We start from the raw sequence: 22,570 nt of genomic DNA on the forward strand, positions 1-22,570 counted from the left end.
AAAGAATGAGCTCTCAGATGTTCCTGCTGCCATACCTTTGCTCAGCCATCATAGACTTCAACCCTTTGAAACCATACATGTGTTGTATGGACCAAGACTCCCTAAAAAGGATGCCATGAACACCCCAAAAAAATATTTCACCCAACAAAAAGCAGGAAGCAGTTTGTAGAGAACTATGCCCATATTTCCAAATATTGTCTATAAATGTTTGTTTACATTTAAAGTAGGATATGATATAGAGGTTCACATTGGTATAGATCTTGGTCTATTGATACAAATTTTAGGTCAGTTTTGTTTTATATATATTTCTGCCCTTGATTAAGGTATTGTGTTTGTGTGGCTCATTTAAAAAATGCAATGTATAATTAAGAAATATAGGTTAATAGATATCATCAAGCTTGTAGTCATGTTAGTTAGATTTTCTAGATTACAGAGATATATTTCAGATGGATAGACATTTTTCAAACCTTTTAAAGACCACAGAATATGACATTTAAAATTTTTTAGTAACTTAGGATTTTTCATGATAATGAGACACATCTGCTCCTGGCAGCACCAATATACTTCAAGAGGATGGCAGGCAATGAAAAGGTTCCTTATGAGTTGGTTAGCCATTTGGGCAAGAAACTGCTCTTGCCTGGGCTGCATGATGGTATGCTATGTGAACTGGACATGCAGGACCCACGGAAAAATGACTGCTGAAGTTGTATAAAGAAGGTGAGATGGTCCTTTAGGGTTCCTGCTACATGCAAGAGTCTGCAAGACATTCTGCAGGACACAGAAAAAAGTGACTGACAAACAGCCAATATAACTGAAACTAACTGTCTTTGAAATTTTCTGCTTTGTGGAAAAGTTTGCTGAATACTATGGCCCTATAGGTTGAATATGGATGCCCCAGCAGTACAGAAGAACTTTGAGTGATTTTCCAGGCAGTAAGAAGTCTCTGCCAATTCTAGAGTATTGGAAGTTGTTTACAATTACCTTCCTGTGTGCTTAGGTAATATTATTTCCTTCTGGAGTCTTTGATGGAGTTGAAGAATAGATATCTATAGTTATAGTTTTCCTTAGTTATGATAAATATAAAGTAGATACAAATATTGTAACTGTAATTCTTGCTTGATAATGTTTTGTCATATGTAATTCTTCTGTGTTAAATTTAAAACCTTTCCTTTTATTTAAATAGAAAAGAGGAGTTGATGTGGGATTCCCCTCTGTATGCTGTGAATACCATTAGTTAATAAAGAAACTGTCTTGGCTGTGATAGAGTTAGGTGGGGAAAACTGAATGCTGGGAGAAGGAAGGCAGAGTGAAGAGAGGCCATCTACCCCAGCTAGAGACAGATGCTGGAACTTTACCTGGTAAGCAATAGCCACGTGGCAATACACAGATTAATGGAAATGGGTTAAATTAAGATGTAAGAGTTAGCCAATAAGAAGCTAGAGCTAATGGGCCAAACAATAATTTAATTAATACAGTTTTTGTGTGATTATTTTTGGAGTCTGGGCAGCCAGGAAATAAATAAGCAGTCTCCTATTACATAAGTGCAATTAATATTTTCTTTTATAATTTGTATATTGATTGGCTTTACATGTCAACTTGAAACAAGTTAGAGTCATCTGAGGAAGGAGCCTCAGTTGAAGAACTATCTCTATGAGACCCAGCTCTAAGGCATTTTCTCATTTAGTGATCAATGGGAGAGGGTCCAGCCCTTGTTGAATGTTGCCATCCCTGGGTTGCTGGTCCTGTGTTCTATAAGAAGGTGGCTGAGCAAGCCTTGAAAAGGAAGCCAGTAAATAGCTCCCCTTCATGGTCTCTGCATCAACTCCTGTCTCCAGGATCCTGCCCCTGCTTGAATTCCTGTCCTGACTTCTTTCAGTGATGAACAGAAATATGGAAGTGTAAGCCAAATAAACCCTTTTCTCCCCAACTTACCTTTTGGTCATGGTGTATTGTACAGCAATAGAAAAGTAACTAAGACACCTGGAACTCACCTTTTTTACCTTCCAGGATATTTTGAACCTTTCAGAGCAGACTTCTACCACTGCAAAACCACTAATAATCACATGTAGATTGAATCAAGCACTACTATTAAATCTTTCAGTCAAAAAGAGTTTACAGGAATTTTCATAATGATAGAAGGCTTTGTATAGAAGGGGTTCTCATCCCAGCTACTCATTAAAGCCACTCAATTACGTGAAAATACAAAGTGCCATTGTCTAAGCCCTGCTCTAGATAACTATTATCATTTAAGCCTCTGGAGATAGGACCTTATCATCAAGGCTGTTAGATGACCCCCTCATAACCTCTGGTTTTAATGTGGAAGTACTTAGTAGGTTTGGAGGGAGGAGGACAATCACAGTGAGCCTCCCAAAACTAGTGACTCCAGACTCTTATTGCTGGCTTATGACCCCAACAGAAAATATTAAAACAGTGTCAGATATTTAGCAGTCATTGGAGAGGTCCCGAGGAGAGCTGCATTCTTTCCCTTTGCATATTTGAAAATGGTTCCCCTCTGTGTTGCATCTCAATCTCTGAATCCTCTCCTTAAAATCGCTTTCCTTTTAAACTTATTATAACCTGGAATGCACTGATATTCAGAAAGTCCACAGCCATGTCACAGGGGGTGAACAATCAATATCAGTGGCCTACTGAGTGGTACCTTGGTCACACTCCCATCCTCACTCAAGAGACCCTCTGATATGTGGACCCTGAGGGTTCCATATCAAGTTCACAATTACCTTTAAGGTAAAAAGGAATTGTTGTGGGTGCTATTTATGTAGCCATAAATCCATGATAGTTCTTATATTTTCATAGAAGCAATCAGAGTGCAAGGCACTTACAGGACTCCGGCAGGTGTGAGTAATAGTCGCTTCAGCCAATCCCTACCAAGCATGCAACCAACTTGCAAGAAATTTCAATGAATTATTTTGCTTCTTTATTGTATTTATAAGGAAAGATACAGGTATAGGATTCCTCAAAATTCTCAGTGAGGTGTCATTGACAGAAATTCAGCATGAATTAATCTAGCTCCAAAACAGTTGAGGAGGCAGACTCCAGCAAGCCATGCCCTGATTTAGACATAAAACCAGCTCAAGATGCAAGGCACTTTGGGGCTGTGAGTCAGTTTTCTTCTCCAGGCAATTAGCAATTACCAGCATTTATTCGGTGACTGGGAGTCAGACAAACAGACAGACGCTGACAGTCTGTCATTATCACACAAAAGAACTACAGTTTTTATCCTCTCTGAGGAAGGAAGACTTTAAGAACTCCTCAACTTTCGGGCTCACACACTTCCCAGACCTATGATTTATTTCATCATCAACCTTAAAAATAATATAAAGTTCAGCCATTTCTATTTGAGGAGCTGCTTGCAGGTGCACCTCCCAAGACTCCCATGGAGCTCCGAGTGTTGGCAGAGACTAGGGAACATAAAGGCACTGAGTCAACAGCCCACAGAGGGCGCTAGGCTACACCACTGCCATGGGCTCACTCCTATGAAGGGTACCTATTATAGTTTCACTTCTGTTGTTGTGGTATATTAAATAAATAAATCTTAAAAAAAAAGAAACTCTGAGAAAAAGTAACCTAGAAGAGGAAGGGTTGCAGTCCATCACTGGGGAAAAGTCAAAGTGGGAACTTTGAACAGTTCATCACACTATATCCACAAACAAGAGAAAAGGAAAACATTGATGCATGAAGGCATGCTTGCTTGTCAACTGCCTTGCTTGCCGTGTGCTGCTTGATTTCTCCACCAATACAGTTCATAACCCCTGACTAAGGAAGGGCGCTGCCCACCGTGGGTGGAGTCATCACACATTATTTAGAGAATGCCCCGCAGATATGCTCACAGGCCAACCCAATGCCGACAATTCTTTACTGAGATACTCTTCCCATGCTTCTAGTTTGTGTCAATAAAAGCTCGCCATCACAGCACCCTTCCTGCAAGCTTCCTTCCTTTGCTATGCAGACTGCGTTTCCATATGATCAAATGCAACATGATACTTATTCTCAGGCGCTAGTTATGAGCCAGTACCAGATACTCATAGAAGTCAGAATAAATGGATCATCTACCCATGGACCTGGCTCTCTTCAGTCATAGGTTTTCAGTTTGACCAGAAACTGAGGAAGGCAGCTCAAGGCAGTTCCCAGTCTCCTGATTAGGTCACAATCCAGCACAGTGTAGCCATAGCCAGATATAGCTTCAAGCCTGGTGGAAGTAAAGCACTCAATCTGAGACTTAGTTCAGCTTTATTATTTGACAAAATCATAAAAAAAAAATCTATCTCACGTGACACAGAGATTGTGTTCAGAAAGTGTGGTCCCTTGCACATGACACCTGGGCAACACATACAGGACTTAGAAGTTAAGAGCTCAGTCTGCTCTTTGTCAGCCGATAGTAAAATATCGTAACTATTAAGTCTTAGTGTTCTGTCTCCAGGCCCTTAGTGTACAAAAGTCCAGTCCTTTCTATTCATTCCCACCTGAATTATTGCCTTTTGGTGGGTCTCGGTGAGAGTGGCATTCCATGCAACCCTGCAATCTGGTGCTTGTCACGTGGTTTTCCAAGCTCATTGATCCCTTGCTGCCTTCCCTCAGCCCTCCTCCAGGACTTATTTTTCCCTGAGGGAACCCAGATAAACTGTGGCATCTGAAATACTAAACTTTTCTTCTTTGCAACATGTCCAAGCACTAAAAACTCAGGGGAAATGCTCGTGTTCCTCCTACTTGCTGTAGTCTTGCCCCTGTGATCTGTCTCTTTCAATTTGTAGCACTCTCTAGAGACTTCCGATCTTGTAGCCTGCACTCTGTTACTCTTTTAGCTCGGAACTCCCACCATGCACCAGGTCTTTCTTTGACAGTCTGATATTGACTTGAATTCCTTTGAACATTCTCTACCCAGAGTAGATGAACTGGAGGCAAATTAAAAGCATCTCATCATAAATCAGAATTAAAGTCATGCATGAAAAAACGCACACATGCACACAATTGCACGGGTACAAAACATGGCCAGTAAAACATGCTTGACATAGTTTCAATCCATTTCCATGCAAAGTCAACCTGTTCATGTTTCTCTTGATGAATTTTTCTTTTTCTTAATCCAGTCTTCTGTACTGCTATACTTTTAACATGTCCCCCCAAAGTTCATGTGTTAGAAACCTCATACCCCATATTAAGTGCCATGTTAGTGATACTCTAAGGTGGGACCACATGGGGGTGTCATGTAGGATGAGATGAGGTCATGAGGAGGAGCCCCTCCAGTACTTTCCTGAGTTGACCCCTCTCTTTCCATTGTAACATTCATTTCTCCTTCTTCCTGCATCTCCATCAACATCTCAACGCCCAACTTAGATCTCCTCTCTTCCATGATCCCTTCCTTAACTACCCCCTCCAACACACAGTGCTGCGGGAGTATCTTCCGCTGCTTCAGCCAATAGTCGTTGAAGCACGAGCCCACAGTGTTGCAGGAGCGCCTCCCGCTCTGTCAGCCAATAGCCGCTGAAATACCAGCCCACTGGGGCATAGTATATTTCTCTTTTAAAAAGAGCCACAAGTCTCGGCTCGGGCCTCTTGGTTCCGGCGCTTGGTCCCGGCTCCTGCTCCAGCGACTAGGCTCCCTTCCTGACGGTTTATGGTGTATGTAAGTTTTACCCCCCCAAAATAAATAATCCCTTAAAACATAACTGATGTGGGATTGATTCGCCGTTAACACAGTTTTCTTCATCTGTCTATATTCAGATGTTGGTGATTTAGTTTGATAAATGAATTTGCCTTTTCCACAACATGAGAAATGATCAGGAAAGAGTGTAGATAGCCGCATAAGAGCATGAATCACGTTCCCACATCAGTTATGGGGAAGAGTGTGGGGTACTATGGGTTGACTGCCTTCCCTCCGAAACTCAAGTTGAGGTCTAAGTTGTATTGTAACAGTGCTGGGAAATGGGGCTCCTAGAAGATGACAGAGCTGTGAGGACTCCTGCCTTGTGGGTAGGAGCAACGGCCCTGCGATGAAGTAAGTCCAAGCCTTGTTTTATCTCTAGAACTTCTCCATATCTAGCATCCTGATCTTGGACTTCTAAATTTCCATTTATTTTAAATTGCCCACTCTGTGCTTTTCTGTTGTAGCAGCACTGTGGACTAATATAATAAGAATTTCTTTTTCAACAGATTGGTGATTGACAGTTGAGTCTGAGAGAATCTAGCATAATGAGCTATTTGTGCATGTGTGAGTGTATGTGTGTGTGTGTGTGTGTGTGTGTGTGTGTGTGTTCATGTGTAAGTGGTTTCCCACTCCTAGAAGAATATCAATAGATTCTGAGTGTCTTGGAAAGGCATTAAGTTCATTAAGAATAAGCATGTCTTGTTACAAGGATAGTGGGGGTCCTTTGTTTGTCCCGGCTGCCCCGCTAGCTTACACCTGAAATAATCACACAGAAACTGTATTCATTTAAAAACTGCCTGGTCCATTAGCTCTAACTTCTTATTGGCTAATTCTTACATATTAATTTAACCCATTTTATTAAATCTGTATATCGCCACATGACTGTGGCTTACCAGCAAAATTCTAACCAGCATCCATCTCAGGCAGGAGATCCATGGCTTCTGCCACTCTGCCCTTCTTCCCAGCATTCAGTTCTGTCTACTCTGCCTACCTAAGTTCTATCCTATCAACTAGGCCAAAGCAGTTTCTTTATTCAACCAATGAAAGCAACACATAAACAGAAGGACCTCCTATACCAATGCCCTATCAGATGTATCAGCTAGTTCCACCATAATGCTGTGAGACAAATACTAAGGATCTCGTTAGCCTATAGTTCTATTCATGCATTCTCAGAGGTGCAGGTAGACTGGGATTCTGTGTGCTGGTGAGTTCTGCTTCTTACTGCAGGTCTACCATGACCTCTGCTACATGGCAATCCTACTTGCACCTGCAAGCTAACCAGCCAGAGGAAGAAAGAACATGAGGCATGGTTTCTCTGCCATACATTGAAGTAAGCCATATGGCCAATGCCCATACCAAGATGCTGAACATATTCCTGTTACAGTGAAGCAATTGCACTAGGGCAGAGAAAAGATTAGGATCTCAGCTTCACTCTACCGCACAGTTACAGGGTGCATAGTCTGAGTGTAAAATCAATACAATGGGATGATAATTAGAAGTTGGGCATTTGTGGTTCTACTCTACTCTGCCACAGGGTGGCTTTAGGGGAAACATTTCAGATACAATCTCTAAACAATCTCTAGATTAAATAGGTCTTACATCAGCTTTAAAATCTCACCAATCGTTTTAAATCCTTATCTTATTTATCTGATAAGGCAATCTAGGTCATTTGTAAACCAGTCAAAATAGCACTCACAGCAATCACCTGCCTCCCCCTTCTCTCTGAAAGTAGATGCCAACTTATTTTTCCCCAATAACACAATGGTCGTTTTGATGAAGAATCTTACACACGGCAAAGTTAAATGACTTTTTTAGATCACCAACATTAAAATGGAAGAGGAGAATCTGACTCAGGAAGCTGAGTCACAGCCTGTGGTCTAGATAATCACACACACACACACACACACACACACACACACACACACACACCTCTCCTCTCCAGGGCATGTTTTCCCAAACCAAATTCTGCTTAAAACTTCCTCCTCTGTTTGTTTTCATAATCAACAGCTTCCATATGCCCTGTTGTATAGAATACCCACAAAGCTCTTGACTTCTCCCCCTTCTGTGTATATAATATTCTCCAGATTCTAAGGTTTCTGTCTTAGTCAGGGCTTCTCTTGCTGTGATGAAACTCAAAGATCAAAGAGAAAGTTGTGAAGGTGTTTCTTTGGCTTACACCTCAGCATTGCTGTTCATTGCTGAAGGAAGTCAGGGCAGGAACTCAAACAGGGCAGGATCCTGGATGCAGGAGCTGATGCAAAGGCCATGGAGGGGTGCTGCTTACTGGCTTGCTTTTCATGGTTTCCTGAGCCTACCTACTTATAGAACCCAGACCACCAGCCCAGGGATGGCACCACCCACCATGGGCTGAGCCCTTCCTCATTGAGAAAATGCAATATGACTGGATCTCAAGGAGGCATTTCCTCAGGTGAGGCTCCTTCCTCTGATGACTCTAGCTTGTGTCAAGTTATCACACAAACTCACCCAGTACAGCTCCCGTGACTTTGAGGTGCTTAAATCCACCCAGCACTGTTCACCCCATCGTCTCTGCCACATGTCCATTGCTATGTCTATAAGACCATTCCCAAGACCTTTAAACTGCTTCCCTGCATCAACGCTTGTGATCACTAAATCTGCTGTTCTTCAGCTCAAAAGCTCGGTGGTTCCCACTTTGGCCCTTGAATTCAGACTCTTTCACACAACCTGTGGTGTTTTTCATTGTCTGGTCCCTGATTAACGCCACAAACCCACTCCTTATCATCTTACCTACAACACAGACTATTTGCTTTGGCCACAAGAAAATTACTTGTTATTTTTCTTACATGCCATGTGTTTCCTGCTCTCAAATGTCTTTTTCACATATTTAAGCATGGTATTACCACCTCTAGATACCACTCCAAGGTATCAGATCCTGCCTCATGTTCCTCCAAAGCATCCTAGAATTTTTCCAAACATGACACTTAGCATAATAAATTAGAAGTTTCCTTTCTAGAGAGTTACTCTTCACAATTTAGGATCCTTGAGAACAGAAAGAGTTGTGCACAATAAAGTTATTTCAGCAAAATAAAGTCTCAGAAAACTCTGTTCCTGGGAAGATATCACAGATATACTGCTTTTCCCTACTTCTCCCACAAAATGCAACTAAAAGCTGAGAACAAACACAATATATAAAATCAATGAACATAAAAGGGTTATAGTGTTAACAGTAATTTGCTGGTCTCTAACAAGACTGAAAAGAAGAGCAAAGACACTCCTTACTGAAATCTGTGATTAAACAAGGCTTACCACTACAGATCCCACAGACATAAAAACATTATAATTACATTAAAAAAATTAATTTTCGCAACTTCAGTGAACTGGGATAACTCCTTAAAGATCATTAAGTATTACATTCAAATGCATGTGCCTATGGGGGCCATCCTCATTAACACCATCACACTGTAGCTTACATGCTCATCTACAGCTTAAATACTCCACAGACAGAATGGATTCCCAAGCCATCTTCTCTGAGAGACAAGCTTGTCAGACCTGAAATGTGAAGTACTGCTGCCATTTCAGCCCCTGCCCCATTGGTATCACTGAGAAAAACCTCTCTTTAGAAGGTGATTGATCCGTTCCCTGTGGTTATACTGTATGGATGGTCACATGCTCGCAAGCTTCATGTTCAAAAATGACAAGCCATATGTTGACAGCAGGGTACAATGACATTTGTGTCAAACATTTGTGTCTCATTTTGAAGCCTCTCAATTCCTTGATTTACATGTTACCAAAACTAACCGTCATGGTGACAAGGGTCATGGGCTGAATCTGGGAATGGTTCATGACAGCTGTGTATGCATAAGTACCAATAGCTTTGAAATTGTCAAGAAAAAAAATCCTTCCAAATTATTTCAAAATCTTTTTAATGTGTAAGTGAAAGTTATTCTGATTTTAATTTGTGGTCATCTTTAAAATTATTGAACTGAATTCTGATAACTCAGAAGAAAATGAAGTGGTAGGATCTGAGTACTACATATTTATTTGTGTTAATATTTGACAAAATGTCATGACGGTCTCATATTTTATTGTTTTGAACTTATTCAGCTTTCATTCATATTACTTATTGTATATCATTAATCTTTGCTTTCTTGTTTTTGTATTAAAACTATCACTGACTATAAAAAATCACGAAGTATCACAAATTAGAAAATATGAAATATATAATACAAATATCCTAAATAAATAAGATTTCTTATTTAAATATTCTCCAAAACAGGTATTACCACACCAGATTTTTTTGCTATGGAATTCTACCACATACTTAAGGAATCAAATCAATCCTACACAGTCTTTCCAAGAACAGAGAAGAGAGACCTTTATAACACAATTTGCTAAAGTAACTGTTATACCAACGACAAAACCAGACAAACATAGACAAAATAAAATCATGGACCAACACCTCTTATGAATGTAGAAGTTAAAATGTTTACCAACATATCAGCCAATTAGATAAGTAATACATAACACAATCATTACACTAAGACCAAAGTAAGTTTGATATTCAAAACCAAATTTTTAAAAAATTCTATCATATTAGCAGCCAAAGAAAAATTATGACTATACCTTTTGATACTAAAATTTCATTTTACCGAATTCAATATCTGTTCATGACTAGAATGTTCAAAATAATAAGAAAATAAGAAAATTATTCCACTTGATAAGAAATATCCACCAAATGTCCATCCCTGTCTTTTCACTTACTGGTGAAAAGCTGAACGTTTTATTTCTAAGACTGGGAGCAGAAGAAACCCACTCTAAACACTCTGACTAAGCACGGTGTTGGAAATGATAGCCAACGCAGCAAGCCAAAAAAAAAAAAAAGGTGGATATGTCGAAAAGGCATACAGCTCAGATAAGAAAAAAACTAACTCCCCTATTTATAAATTAGATAGTTGTGTAGAAAATTCTTAGAATTAAAAAAATTAGTATCCTATCATTGATAAGAGACTTTAAAAAAATCAAAGACTGACTCTAGATAAAATATTCCCCAGATGATTATATTTCTTGATATTTGCAATGGACATGCAGATACCAAAATTAAGTATACTATTCTATTCTTAGCAGCTCAAAAATATGTTTCAGCATTAATATACCAAAAATATATAGACCATAGAGGCTTAAAATATAAATCATTGATGACAAAAGTCAAAGAGCTCTAAATAACTTGAAAGACACATTTGATTATAGACCTAATATATTGAAGATGTCAGATCTCCCTAAAATAGTTGTTATGTTGTTCCCGTCAAACTCTCAGCAAGGTCTGCTTTAAAAATAAATATAGAAGAGATTTTTCTAAACTTTACATTTAAACACAAGGGAGTGAAATAGCTAAGACATTTTGAAAAGGAAGAAAAGAATGAGAGGAAGCAATTGACTTATTTTGACAATTATTTATATAGATAGCTTTGACCATCAATGAGTCTGGTAGTGACAAACAAATAAATAGCACTGTGGGTCAAATGACTGGAACAGAAAACCAGAGACAGACTCACCAGCTTGCCTGTCTTGTGCTTGACAAAGGCTCAAAGGTGACTCGCAAGGTGAGCATTGTCAACAAACCGCGTTGAAATGATTGAACATTCACATGCATAAGAACAAGAACCATGACTTGTAATAGCCAGGAGCATCACACCTTACATCGAACATTGCACGTCCCTTGATAAAATCACCTATTCCAAGACACTGTTAGGACAGGTGCTCTAGACTGTTTCTCTGTTACCATTACAAAACACTGGCCAGAAACAGCTTAGATGGAAGGGAGGATAAATTTTCTTTTATCATCTTACTGGTTCTAGTCAGTAACTGAGGGAGGTCAAGACAAGAACTGAAGGAGAGGGCATAGAAAAAGGCTCACTTCCTCAGGCTTGCTCAACTGTTCTCCTCAAATGAAATCCCCTCTTCTCGGGGCTCCTAGTTTGCTTTCTCTGTTGCTGTAATAAGCTCTGACCAAACCGACTTAGTGGAAGGAAAAGTTCATTTGAGTTGCTCATCCCAGTCCATCACTGCCACAAGTCGGGACAGGAGCTCAAGGCAAGAACCAAGCGGGAGGCAGGAGCTGAAGTGGAGACTGCTGAGAAACACTGCTTACTGCCTGGCTCCACATGGCTTGCCCAGCCTGCTCAGTCTGTTTTCTCATACCACCTAGGACTGCCTTCCCAGGAGTGGCCTGGAACCTCCCACATCAATCATTAATAAAGAAAATGACTGCACAGATATACCTACAGGTCAAACAGATGGATGCAATCCCTCAATTAAGGTTCCTTCTTCATAGATAACCCTTATTTGTGTTGAGCTGACTATGAAAAGCAGCATTCCTGCAAGGCAGCGACTCTTTGGAGAGGTGTTTGCTTAACTTGAGTGTCTTCAATTCCGACAAAAGCCTCCGTGTGCTTAATAAAGCATTTTGTACATAATATCTAAATTAAATGTTATAGTGTGCATCTAATTGTTGGGCAGAGACTCTGAAATCCACTCCCAGCGTCATTCACAGGATGAGCTGTGGAAAGGGAGAGCCTGCACCATGATTTCCTTCTCAGGGCTGAAAAACTATGGAACAAGAAGGAATGTGACATCACCTTCATTGTGCTGTGATTCTTGAGGCACGTTCATAAAGCGTGGGACAGAGACGATCCCCTGCACGGAAGAGCCGGGCAAAGGCATTTAGCTGTCCTAGGTCAGGTGTCCTTTAAAGTCATTCACAGCCTTCTGTTGATGTGGGAGTTTGAGGAATGGGCAGAGGATAAACAGAACAGCACAGAGGAAGAAAGCAACTGACAAGGCGAGCTAAATAGAAACCAGCTTCAAATGAGTCTCTAGGAAGCTCTGGAGTTCATGTAGGGCATTTAGTCTCTGAACTGGTCCAATCCTAAAGTACACTTAGTGCTGGAGGTGGGATGGGCAAGGAGAGAAGATGGGTGCCATTTCCAGAAAGGCGCCTGTTCCTCAGCCACAGCAAAGCTCTAGACAAAAGGAAAGGGGGTGTGCTGTTTGTAGGCATCATTTGCTGGGCATTTTGTCCATCTGCCTGAATAAAGCGACCCATACAAAACACTCACATCCAATGAAGCTACCTTACATGCTGTTAACGCCCTCTTACCTTCTCATATCGAACTTGCTATACAAGTACAAGCTGTTTGCCCACAATCACAACCTCTGAACAACCACAAGGGGCAAGTGAGGGATGATAGGGCACCCTTGCTGTTTGACTGATCTTAAGGCATTGAAGACACGTCGTCTCCCTCTACTTCCACACACGCTGGCTTCCCTTTGGGTCTCAGACCTTCACCCCGGCACATCTAAGCCCCTGGTCATCATTACTTACAAGCCCGGTGACTGTGCTTCTCTTTAACTGGATAAGTAGTTCTAACAGGGCCTGAGAGCAGCAAGAGATTCCCCAGCAAATCTGTCACATTGGCCACTCTTCTGCAAGGAAGCAGCCATCCTCCCTCCTTGCTACCGTCAGCATCAATGTCATTCGTATGGTACCTACTCTTGGTGTCTCCTGTTCTCCTAGGAACCCAACTGCCTAGATAGTAGACTTCACTTTAGATTAGTAAAAATTCTCACTGTATTTGTGGGAGAAACAGGATTTATCAGTTCATAGAGCCTAAATTTTTGAGGAGAGAAGTCATAAATCCTTAAGTGGATTTTGTGGAGTAATGGCAAACTGAGCTAGACCTATGTGCACCTTTCAGTTCCCTAAACTACACAGTTCAACCCTTTGTGAAGAGGATAGCCTATAGAGGCCCCTTGGTAAATGTCCTCTATTTGGAGCTGGAGAGGCCGCTCGATCAATAAACTGTTTTCTGTGCAAGATCGAGGACCCGAGTTCAATCCCCAGTACCCACATGTAATGAGTCAGGTGTGGCACATGCTTGTAATCCCACAGCTGGGGAGGAAACACGTGGATCTTCGGAGCTTGCTGACCAGACAGTCTAGCCAAATCACTGAATTCTGAGCCAATGAAAGGACTGAATTCTGAGCCAATGAAAGGCACTCTCAGAGAAACAAAGCAGACAGCGCCTGAAGACAGCTATCCAGGGCTGACCTCTGAGCGCAACAAAAACATTTTGCACACACTCCCACAATCACATGCACACCCAACCACTTGAACAGACATTCCCATACACATAAGAAAGAAGAAGTAAAAAGTAAATAGCAATTTAAAAAATAAAATAAAATCTGTCTTGAAGGATGGAGCTCCATCAGCGTTAAAGATCGTCCAGTGAAAGTCCTTCAGCTGCACCTTAAGAGACCTTTGCCGGACCCTTCCAGGTCAGCAATTCCAGAATAGTACAGAATGTGCCTCGTTCTCATGGACAGACGTGTGCTTTAGACCTTACTTTCTTGTCCAATTCTAGGCTGCTGGTCCAAACTGACATTGCATGGAATTCCATGTGTGAACCAGAAGTTCTGTCAGCCTTTGAACAGCGATATTGACCGAGACACTACTCAAAGGAAGGACTTACACAAAGTCGGGATTCTACTTGTCAAGTAAAATTCTGCTCCTTTTTTAGATAAGAGGTGTCTATCTAATCAACTTGGGGCAAATGGCAATTTTTTCCCCAAATATAATACACTACTGGAGCTCAGACATTTTGTAATTGTTCCATGCAGACATGATGCAGCAGTTACAGGACTTTTCAGCCCCTGCTGGCATGTGCATGCTTGCGGACATGCACGGGAGCCTCTATCCCTACTGCTGAGGTTCCTCTGTTCATCAGCATGGTGCATAGGCCCTGAGGTGGTCATCTACTCAAGCTAAGAGACCTTCCTAGGCTGACTCCTTCTGAGCACTTGACTGCTGAGTGCTTCTTCTGGAATGCACACTGTCTGCTGGGCATTAAAATCGAAGCACACAGATCAGTTCCTTACACATGGTACCATGGCCACAGTTCATGCTTAAGTCTCTCCCCGTAGAATGCCAATGCACCTTGGCCCACTTCTTTCTTCACACAGAAAGGATGGTCAGATGTGGTACTCAAGGCACTATTCCCCCCGGGGGGTTTTCCTCTATCACCAACTTTCAAGTCACTAGAGAAGTCTGTAAGGCAATACTCACCCTTCATACCGCAAGCCAGCTATTAGAGAATCGAGCATTAGCATTTTCTTTATCTGCCAAACACTGAGAAATGTTACGGAATATTTGTTTACTCTGTGTGAAGATATGTTGTTGTGATTGGTTTAAGAAAGAGCTGAATGGCTGATAGCTAGACAGAGAGAATAGGCAGGATTTCCAGAGAGAGGCAGAGAGTCCTGGGAAGAAACCGGGTGGGGATTTGTTTGCCACCAGACACAGAGCAAGTCAGATGTTCCATAACGAGAGGTAGCCAAGCCATGTGGCAGAATGTAGACTTATAAACATGGGTTGATTAAGTTATAAGAGCTAGTTGGAAATAAGGCTAAGCTAAATGCCATGTTTTCATAATTAATGAAAAGACACCATGTCATTATTTGAATGCTGGAGGTCCCGACGAGAAAGTACTCCTCCTGAGAAGCTCCCTATGAGGTCATACACGTAAACTGAGTTAGAGATGAGTGAGTGAGCAGGAGTCGTGAGTGACAGAAATGCCTGGGCCACCTGTTCGCCTAATTTCCTTGTGCCCTCTTAGGTACCAAAGCCAATATTGAATGGACCATTTTCACTTCATAATGACTGGCTGCTGGACTCCTTCAAATTGCTGCTGAATAGCACCTAGAGCTTGAGAGTTCTGGCTGCAAAGTGACCAGCGCCCATGACTAGACACTGGACCAGGGCTAAGCGACAGGCCAGAAATATTTTTTAACGGTTGCCCTTTCTTTCTTGATGATGTCATCTCACTCAAGAACCTTTGCTATGTGTGTTGTGGCTCTCATGTTTAAGCCTGACTTCAGAGAATCCACACTGTGGCTTCCTATACTGTGTACATCTCCCCTACTAGATGACCCGAGACATCTCTGGTTTCCTCCTGCCGCACAGCTCATTCCTGTTCAGAAGTAGAATCTTTTCATACCGTCTAACAAAGTCAGGAAGCTCTCCAGTGTGGATTATGTTTCCTTGAAAGCTTTGACAGGCTTCACCAAGCATCATGCTTCATTCTTCCTAGCAGAAATGCAAGGTGCCGCAAAATTTGCCCCTTACTTGGAGCGATAGATCCTGACTTGCCCCATCACACTGAACTCAAATGTTTCACATGATTAATGGACTCCTAAATTTTCACAGCACCCATTCTCTGAGGTGAGGTACCTAATCTTAGTCTCTACATTCTCAACCTGATGGTTAGAGTCCCCTAGGTCCCGCCATCCCCTATTGTACTGGCAATTTCACAAGATCACAATTGATGACAACCTTGATCCTGGCCACCATTTCCAACCTGGTTGCCATTACAGTAATTCTGACTTATTGCTTAGATTGTTAAATGTGGCTGTCTGGCCTCCTCTACTGTCCTGGAGGCCTATCATCGACATTGTTACTAAACAATGCATTTGCTTTGTGGCAACCTCTGGTGACAGTTCCAACCTCCAGCAGCTTTTCAAAGGACCTAGCAATTCCCTTGCCATCTCCTTCCTGGAAAGGACATTGCCCTATGTGGCACCTGCCTCATGTAAAAACATAACCTGAAAAATCTTCAGGGCTGGGGGTTTCTACCAACCACCAAGGGGGCAAGCATTTCCTGCAGAGCCCTATGCTTCTGAAAACCTTGGGCATCCTTACCTCAAGTCCTGGGATCTTGTTCCTTCTCTGGGAAGATTTTGTCTCTTTTGAAGTTCTGTCATGCTTCCAATAGTCCTGAGCCTGGCTTGCAACTCCTCCTGCCCTCTGTTTCCATGAAGACTGCCAAACAATCTCATTCTCAGGCTTCACAGTAAACTGTGAATCAACTCAGGCATGTTTCTCTCTGCGGTGCATCAGTGGCACCCAGGGGCACTCAGTCGCTACTCCCCTTCACATCTGTCAAACGCCAGCCATGCTGACCTTCCTGTCCTTGCTTGCAGACACTGTGAACACCTGACATGGCTGCTGAACAGGGTTTTGCCTTTGCATCTGTATACCTGTGATGGTCAAAGCCAGGGGTATTCCCAGCCAGGAACACATTCTGATGAAATCAAATACAGGTCCTAGCAAAGGACTTTCAAGCTTGTTAACAGCTTTGAAACCCCAGACTTTCTGGTAGATATTGATGATGTATGAGGTACTCCATGGGACCTTTGAAATGGACATTTGTGGTAAATGCCACGATCTGGAACCTGTGAGCAGACTGTACAGGGGAACTGAAGACAAGTGAGTATTAAAAATGTAGACAGGCTGTCCTGGGTAATTCCAAAAGATCCACTGGGATCACAAGGCAACTGAGAAATGTCAGGCTGAGGCAGACATGGTTTAAAAGGCACAAAGAAATAGGACAGTGCTGACTTTGAAGACAGAGGAGGCACACAGGCAACAGACACGGGTGACTCCTGAAAGCTGTAGGGAATAACTCCTGCCAGCCTCCATAAAACGTGCCACCTTTCCAGTGCCTGATGTTAGCTGGGAATCCCCGTGGTAGCCTCTCAACCTCAGAACTGTAAGGAAGCGAGCATGTGTGAGCCGTTAATGCTAAGGCTCTGCTACAGCGGCACTTGGAAACTCAGAGGTTGTTCTAGAAGCATCAGTGTAATTACGCCATTGGCTAATCTTTTGCTAATACTTTTTTTTTTTCTTTTCGTGGAGCCGGGGTCTCGTGTGATCGAGGTTCTAATCCAACGCAGAGGATAACAAATGAACTCCTGAGCCTCCCATCAGCATGCTGCCTGCCCCCCATGTTCACTTTATGCAGGGGAATCAGACCCGGGCCCTCCCATCCGCCAGGCAAGCACGCTACCTGTGAGCTACGTCCCCAGTCAAGATCCTTTTGAGCTAAAATAACTTTACTGTTTCTGGTTGCGTAGGGTGCGGGATGGGCGGAGGGGAGGGGGAGGACCGCTTAGAAATACTTAGGATGGAGCTGAGGAAGAATGGAACTCAGCTGGAAAAGGAAAGAACTGCGGGAGGGGAAGAGAAACAGGAAAGGACATCATCTGTGGACACTGCAACCCCGGATGTGTGGATGTGTGAAACAGGCGGAAATGCAGGCCAGCTTTCTGGGGTCGGCGGGGAAAAGTGGAACTCAATCTGTCCTATTTTCATTATGTTCTTTGATCGTATTTTAATAAGCTTGTAAGTCTTGTAAATATGTGTTTTAAAAAAAATTCTCTAAATAATGTGGATGGACAATAATATTATCAAATAGACAAGCCAAATTTCATGGGCGGCGACAACTTTTGAAATAGTTATACCGATAGACCTGTAACATGAAAGGCATTGACAAAGACCACAGAAGTGCATGTAGAAATAAGTCCCCAACATAAAATTATCTTTCATTTTAAAATCCCATCAACTCCGGAATCTGTTATCTTTATCATGGTCACCAGAGGGCGCAATTACCTTTGTTGAAGAGCAAAACCCAGCTTCAGGGCAGCATGCTGCCTTGCTGTTAGTGTGTCTGGTGGGTTTGGGATTGTTTACTTTAAGTTTTCAAAGAGGAGGCGATAATGCACGGCAGAAAACCAACAACAGTAGTGCAGCTTGATTGTCTTGATCCAGACCATTTTACTAGACGGCTTGCTTTTATTGTTATCTTACAAGTTATCCCGGAGAGCCGGGGACAGGAGAAATGAGGCATGCCTGTGTTTTCAGTTTAGTCAAAACAGATTGGCGACAAGGACCAAAAGCACAACGACAGCTAAGATATCAACCCCACACCAACATCTGGCCCCAGAACCATGCACTGTTGAACCCCAGCCCCACCATGCAAACATCAGAACATGTGGTAACCTCAACCATGGTTTTTATTACAGGATGTTAAATGTCTCCATGGGGCATGCTTCCCTTTGGACTAAAGCTAAGAGACAACAGCACGGAGCAATTACGTGTCTTTACAACAGGGGATATGGAAAACTTGCTTTTTTAAATGCAAAATCCATTTTAATGTGCTCTACCACATGACCTGGTGTGACTGAGACACCGGGCTTTCTGTGAATTCCCTCCCCCACCCATTTCACAGAGACTAAAAAAAAAAAAATCTAGTATAAGGGACTTTTACTGTTATGTGTCACAAAACCTTCGGCAGGCAGCCAGTCCATACTTCTAGGACTGAATTCTCTTGTGGATGAGTATACAGAAGTGTTTGAGGGGAAGTAAATTGGAAATCTCCTTTGTATATCCCATTCTGTTTGCCGGGAACAGAAATACATTCTAAAATGCATTTGGACACAGTGGCTCTTCAATATAATGAGACATTTGGACTGCTACCCTCTGTACCTAAATTATTAATATTGCTATATCAAAATATTGTCTTTCTCTTTTTACAAAGAAGTCTGCGTCCATAAAATTAACTATGGCTTTCACTGGTAGAGTGCCTCTCCTCAAAAGACTTAAAAATATTTTTCTTTTAATTTGTTTCATCTCTATGACAATATGATCTGAAGTCTCCCTGAGGAAATGAGCGTCACTATAATACAAGAGCTGAGAAGAAAGTAAGAACTGAGAACAGAGGACACACTCCTAAACACTAACTCTTTGATAGCTGACATAATTGGGCTCAAAAGGAAAAAAAATAAAAATAAAAAATAAGCCCTTTCTATCTCTTTAAAGATTCCTCTCTCCTCCAGCTCTAAAGTTCTCACAGTAGTAACCTAGTGTCGATGGGGGGGAAAAAAAAAAACACAACAGTCAGGTCATCTCCAATCCTTGGAGAACCCAGGGGCAAGGCGACAGGACCTTTCGGGAGGGAGTGCTCACAACAGAGCCCCTGGGGATTCGGAAAAAGCCCTTGCCATGACAGCCAGATGTGCCTGGCCTGGTGTGATGGACACAGGAGCTCCTCAGACCTCGTGTTCCCCAGCAGATTGTGCTCTGACAATAATTTCCTCAACAGTGAAGGCTGACAGAGCCAGAATTCAACCTCAGAGTCTGGCTGTACCACTTGAGGCTTTGAGAAAGGCATTTCACTCAACCCATACTTCACAGTCATCCTGTGATGACAGTGAGCCCATGGGGTAGTAGGATGCGGGGAAGGGGGTCTAGATTCTTTACATTTAATTTGTAGATATAGATTGGGTGATTACTTCTATTTAAATCTGTCAAGCCACATTTGATGCTATGATAGGAATATGTTTGTCAACAATTTGCAAAGGGCAGGTGAGATTTAGATGGGTTCTTAGTGAATTGTGGTTACATTTTGTAATTTATTTATTTATTTTATATCTGTACTCAAATAATGGTTATTTTTATGATGAGAAGATGTCACTGTGACTAATATATTGTTTCTCTATGAGATTTCTTTAACAAACCTTAATTTCTATTAATATTTAGTTGGGAATTGTATTGTTTTTATTTCATTTGGTTCGAGATTTCATGAGATATGTTCCTTTGGGTCTACAATGTATGGTATAAATGTCATAAACCTTAAATTTTATGAGTAGATGAGCTAGTCTAAGGTGCAAGTTAAAAAAAATGATGTGCAAGAAACACTGAAATTTAAGAGCTCTGGAACTGGCTGGGGGACAGTAATAGAAAGAAAGCATTCAGAAAAAGATATTCATTATTAAGAAATGAATATCAATACATGCTCCCATAGTTTTCTCATGAGATTTCCTGAGCATTCCTCACAAATCATAGTGCAACACAGCTTCAATAAGTCACTAGTATGCCTATTTTTCTCAAGCAAAAATGATATACCTCTAGAATATATATATATAGAACAACACATAATAGTAGTCTTTTAAAACACTATGACTTGCACTTCTATAAATATATTTAAATAGGAAACATAGATAGCTATTCACATCTCACACTATATGACACATAAACTTACAAAAATAAAGCGATCCTGCTTAACTGTCTTGTTGTTGTTTTGTGGGTCTAGGTTCTTTTCCAAGTTCAGGACAATTCAGAAATAATTTTGCAAGTTTGGATCCCAGGAAAGCTGAATATAAATTTAAACCACAGCCTGGGATGAACACAGTATGACATTCCTGGCAATGGGTATTACAATCTCCTACCACTATTCCGAGAAGCTGGGAGTGGGGGACAAAGGTCTCCAAATAACTTGTGATAGTCTGTCTCCTAGACTTTGGGAGGAAGGGACACCTTAATCAGATCCCCACACACACCCTAGACACAGCATGAACATATGAAATTGTCCTCTGAGTGGAACAGAAAGTTTGCCTCCTCAGTGGGCTCCCCACTCTCCACCTCACCAGGCCATACTCTTCAAATAAGCACTCAACAAATCGACAAGGCACTGCTCTCTGTACCAAAGGCAGGAAGAGCCTTGGATTCCACAAATGCCAACACATGTCCAGTTCCAGCAGCTACTGTGGAAGAAACCTCTCCATTCAAACTCTGCTGCCCACCAAAGGGGGTCCTCCATGTTTCTTTGTAAAACGGAATGTTCCTATGAGTTGTTATCTCTAGTAAAATCAGGTCTCTTGTCTATGGTAGGTTGCAATTCTCTTGAAAGCAAAAGAGGGGTTACCCCTTCCACATCCCCTCTAGAGCCTAGCACTCCTAGCAGCTCCCAGTAGGAGCACAGAAGATACACCTGCTCGGATGAACTCCATAACTCCAATATCGATAGATGCAACACACGGAAGCCAGGACTCCCACTGCATCAAAACTGGCTTCACCCTGGTCGCATCCTCAGGAAGGAGGGAGGATGCCTCAGGAACTGGGTTTGGGGTTTCCTTGTAAGCAAAATGTATGCCCTGGCAGTGTCTTGTAGAATGGCACAGGAACAAGGAAGGGAGCAGTCCTGGCTTCTGCTCAAAGTGACTTTTCAACACAGTTAGAAGAGCTGGGGTTCTTGAGTTCCTGGGGGGTGTCCTCAGGGTCCTGAGGTGCCTGCTGCTGGTGATAGATGTCCTGGAGCAGCAGGGTGTTCATGACCTTCCACTCCCGGTATTTCCTGGCTGTCAGCTTCGGATCATCCAGCAGTTGGTTGATCATGGCCAGGTCATGTTCTTTGCACTGGCCAAGAAGAAAACAGGAAGGAAAGAGGCATCAGTGAGGACATGCGTATCTAAACTTCGGTGAGTCAACTTCCTCGGCCCTTTCACAGAGACAAGGCCCTATCTGTCGCAGCACAACTGAAGTGGTTTTGCCCATTAATAGTCTAATCTCGCAACACGACTGAGGTCTGACACAATACCTCTTCACACATGGAAGCCACCAAGAAGCTGTATATATTCACCCTCAAGCTAGTGAAAGAGCCAGACAGTCTGTCTTCTAGGCTGGTCCTCCCTGACCCATCTATTCCTCCACACTTAAGGTGACTCCATCTGAGTGTGTCACCGGGTGCTGGCACACCCGGAAGTGCAGTTATTTGTACACACAGGCTCTTCGCCGATCATCCTGACTTCACTAAGTAAAACTGGAACACAGCAGTCTACCTGAGGCATAAGGTCACGAAATAGATCTTCTTAATTTTTGTAGATTTTTAAAATTATTTGAGTAAGTCAGATTCTATTAACATGCATATTTATATATAAAAATATGGCTTCCTTTTTTATTCAAAGATGAGATGCCTAACTTCCACCAAAACAGTACGTGTGCAAGGATGTGTGCAAGGATAAAGTATCAGTGCTGTGTCCTCATTTCGCTGGCCACCAGTCATCCACATTTTCAGCAAGAGAACAGAGTCAAAATATAATCAGGGTCAATAAAAAGGTGGATCACTCAGCCCCGACAATTGTTAGGTTTGCTCAGGGTCTGGGTGTTTCAGGATGACACTGGAACAGGTTACTAGGAACTGAGGAGTTTATTAGGAGACTTACAATACCATGGACAGACAGTCAGATGGAGCAACTGCATGG

General features: G+C 42.1%; 1 protein-coding gene across 6 annotated transcripts in view; it reads right to left on the reverse strand.

Moving 5' to 3' along the window:
• Positions 1 to 18,275: 18,275 nt before the first annotated feature.
• Ipcef1 (interaction protein for cytohesin exchange factors 1) overlaps positions 18,276 to 22,570 on the reverse strand; it is a 155,753-nt gene continuing 151,458 nt past the window's right edge. For all 6 annotated transcript variants that reach the window (XM_048420023.3, XM_048420030.3, XM_048420020.3 and 3 more), the window contains one exon: positions 18,276 to 21,725. In XM_048420023.3, coding sequence (XP_048275980.2) covers positions 21,522 to 21,725 — 204 coding nt within the window. In that variant the 3' untranslated portion in view covers positions 18,276 to 21,521. The remainder of the gene's footprint in view (positions 21,726 to 22,570) is intronic.

The sequence above is a fragment of the Myodes glareolus genome, chromosome 1, assembly GCF_982192425.1.
Source record: "Myodes glareolus chromosome 1, mMyoGla1.1, whole genome shotgun sequence".
Taxonomy (NCBI): domain Eukaryota; kingdom Metazoa; phylum Chordata; class Mammalia; order Rodentia; family Cricetidae; genus Myodes; species Myodes glareolus.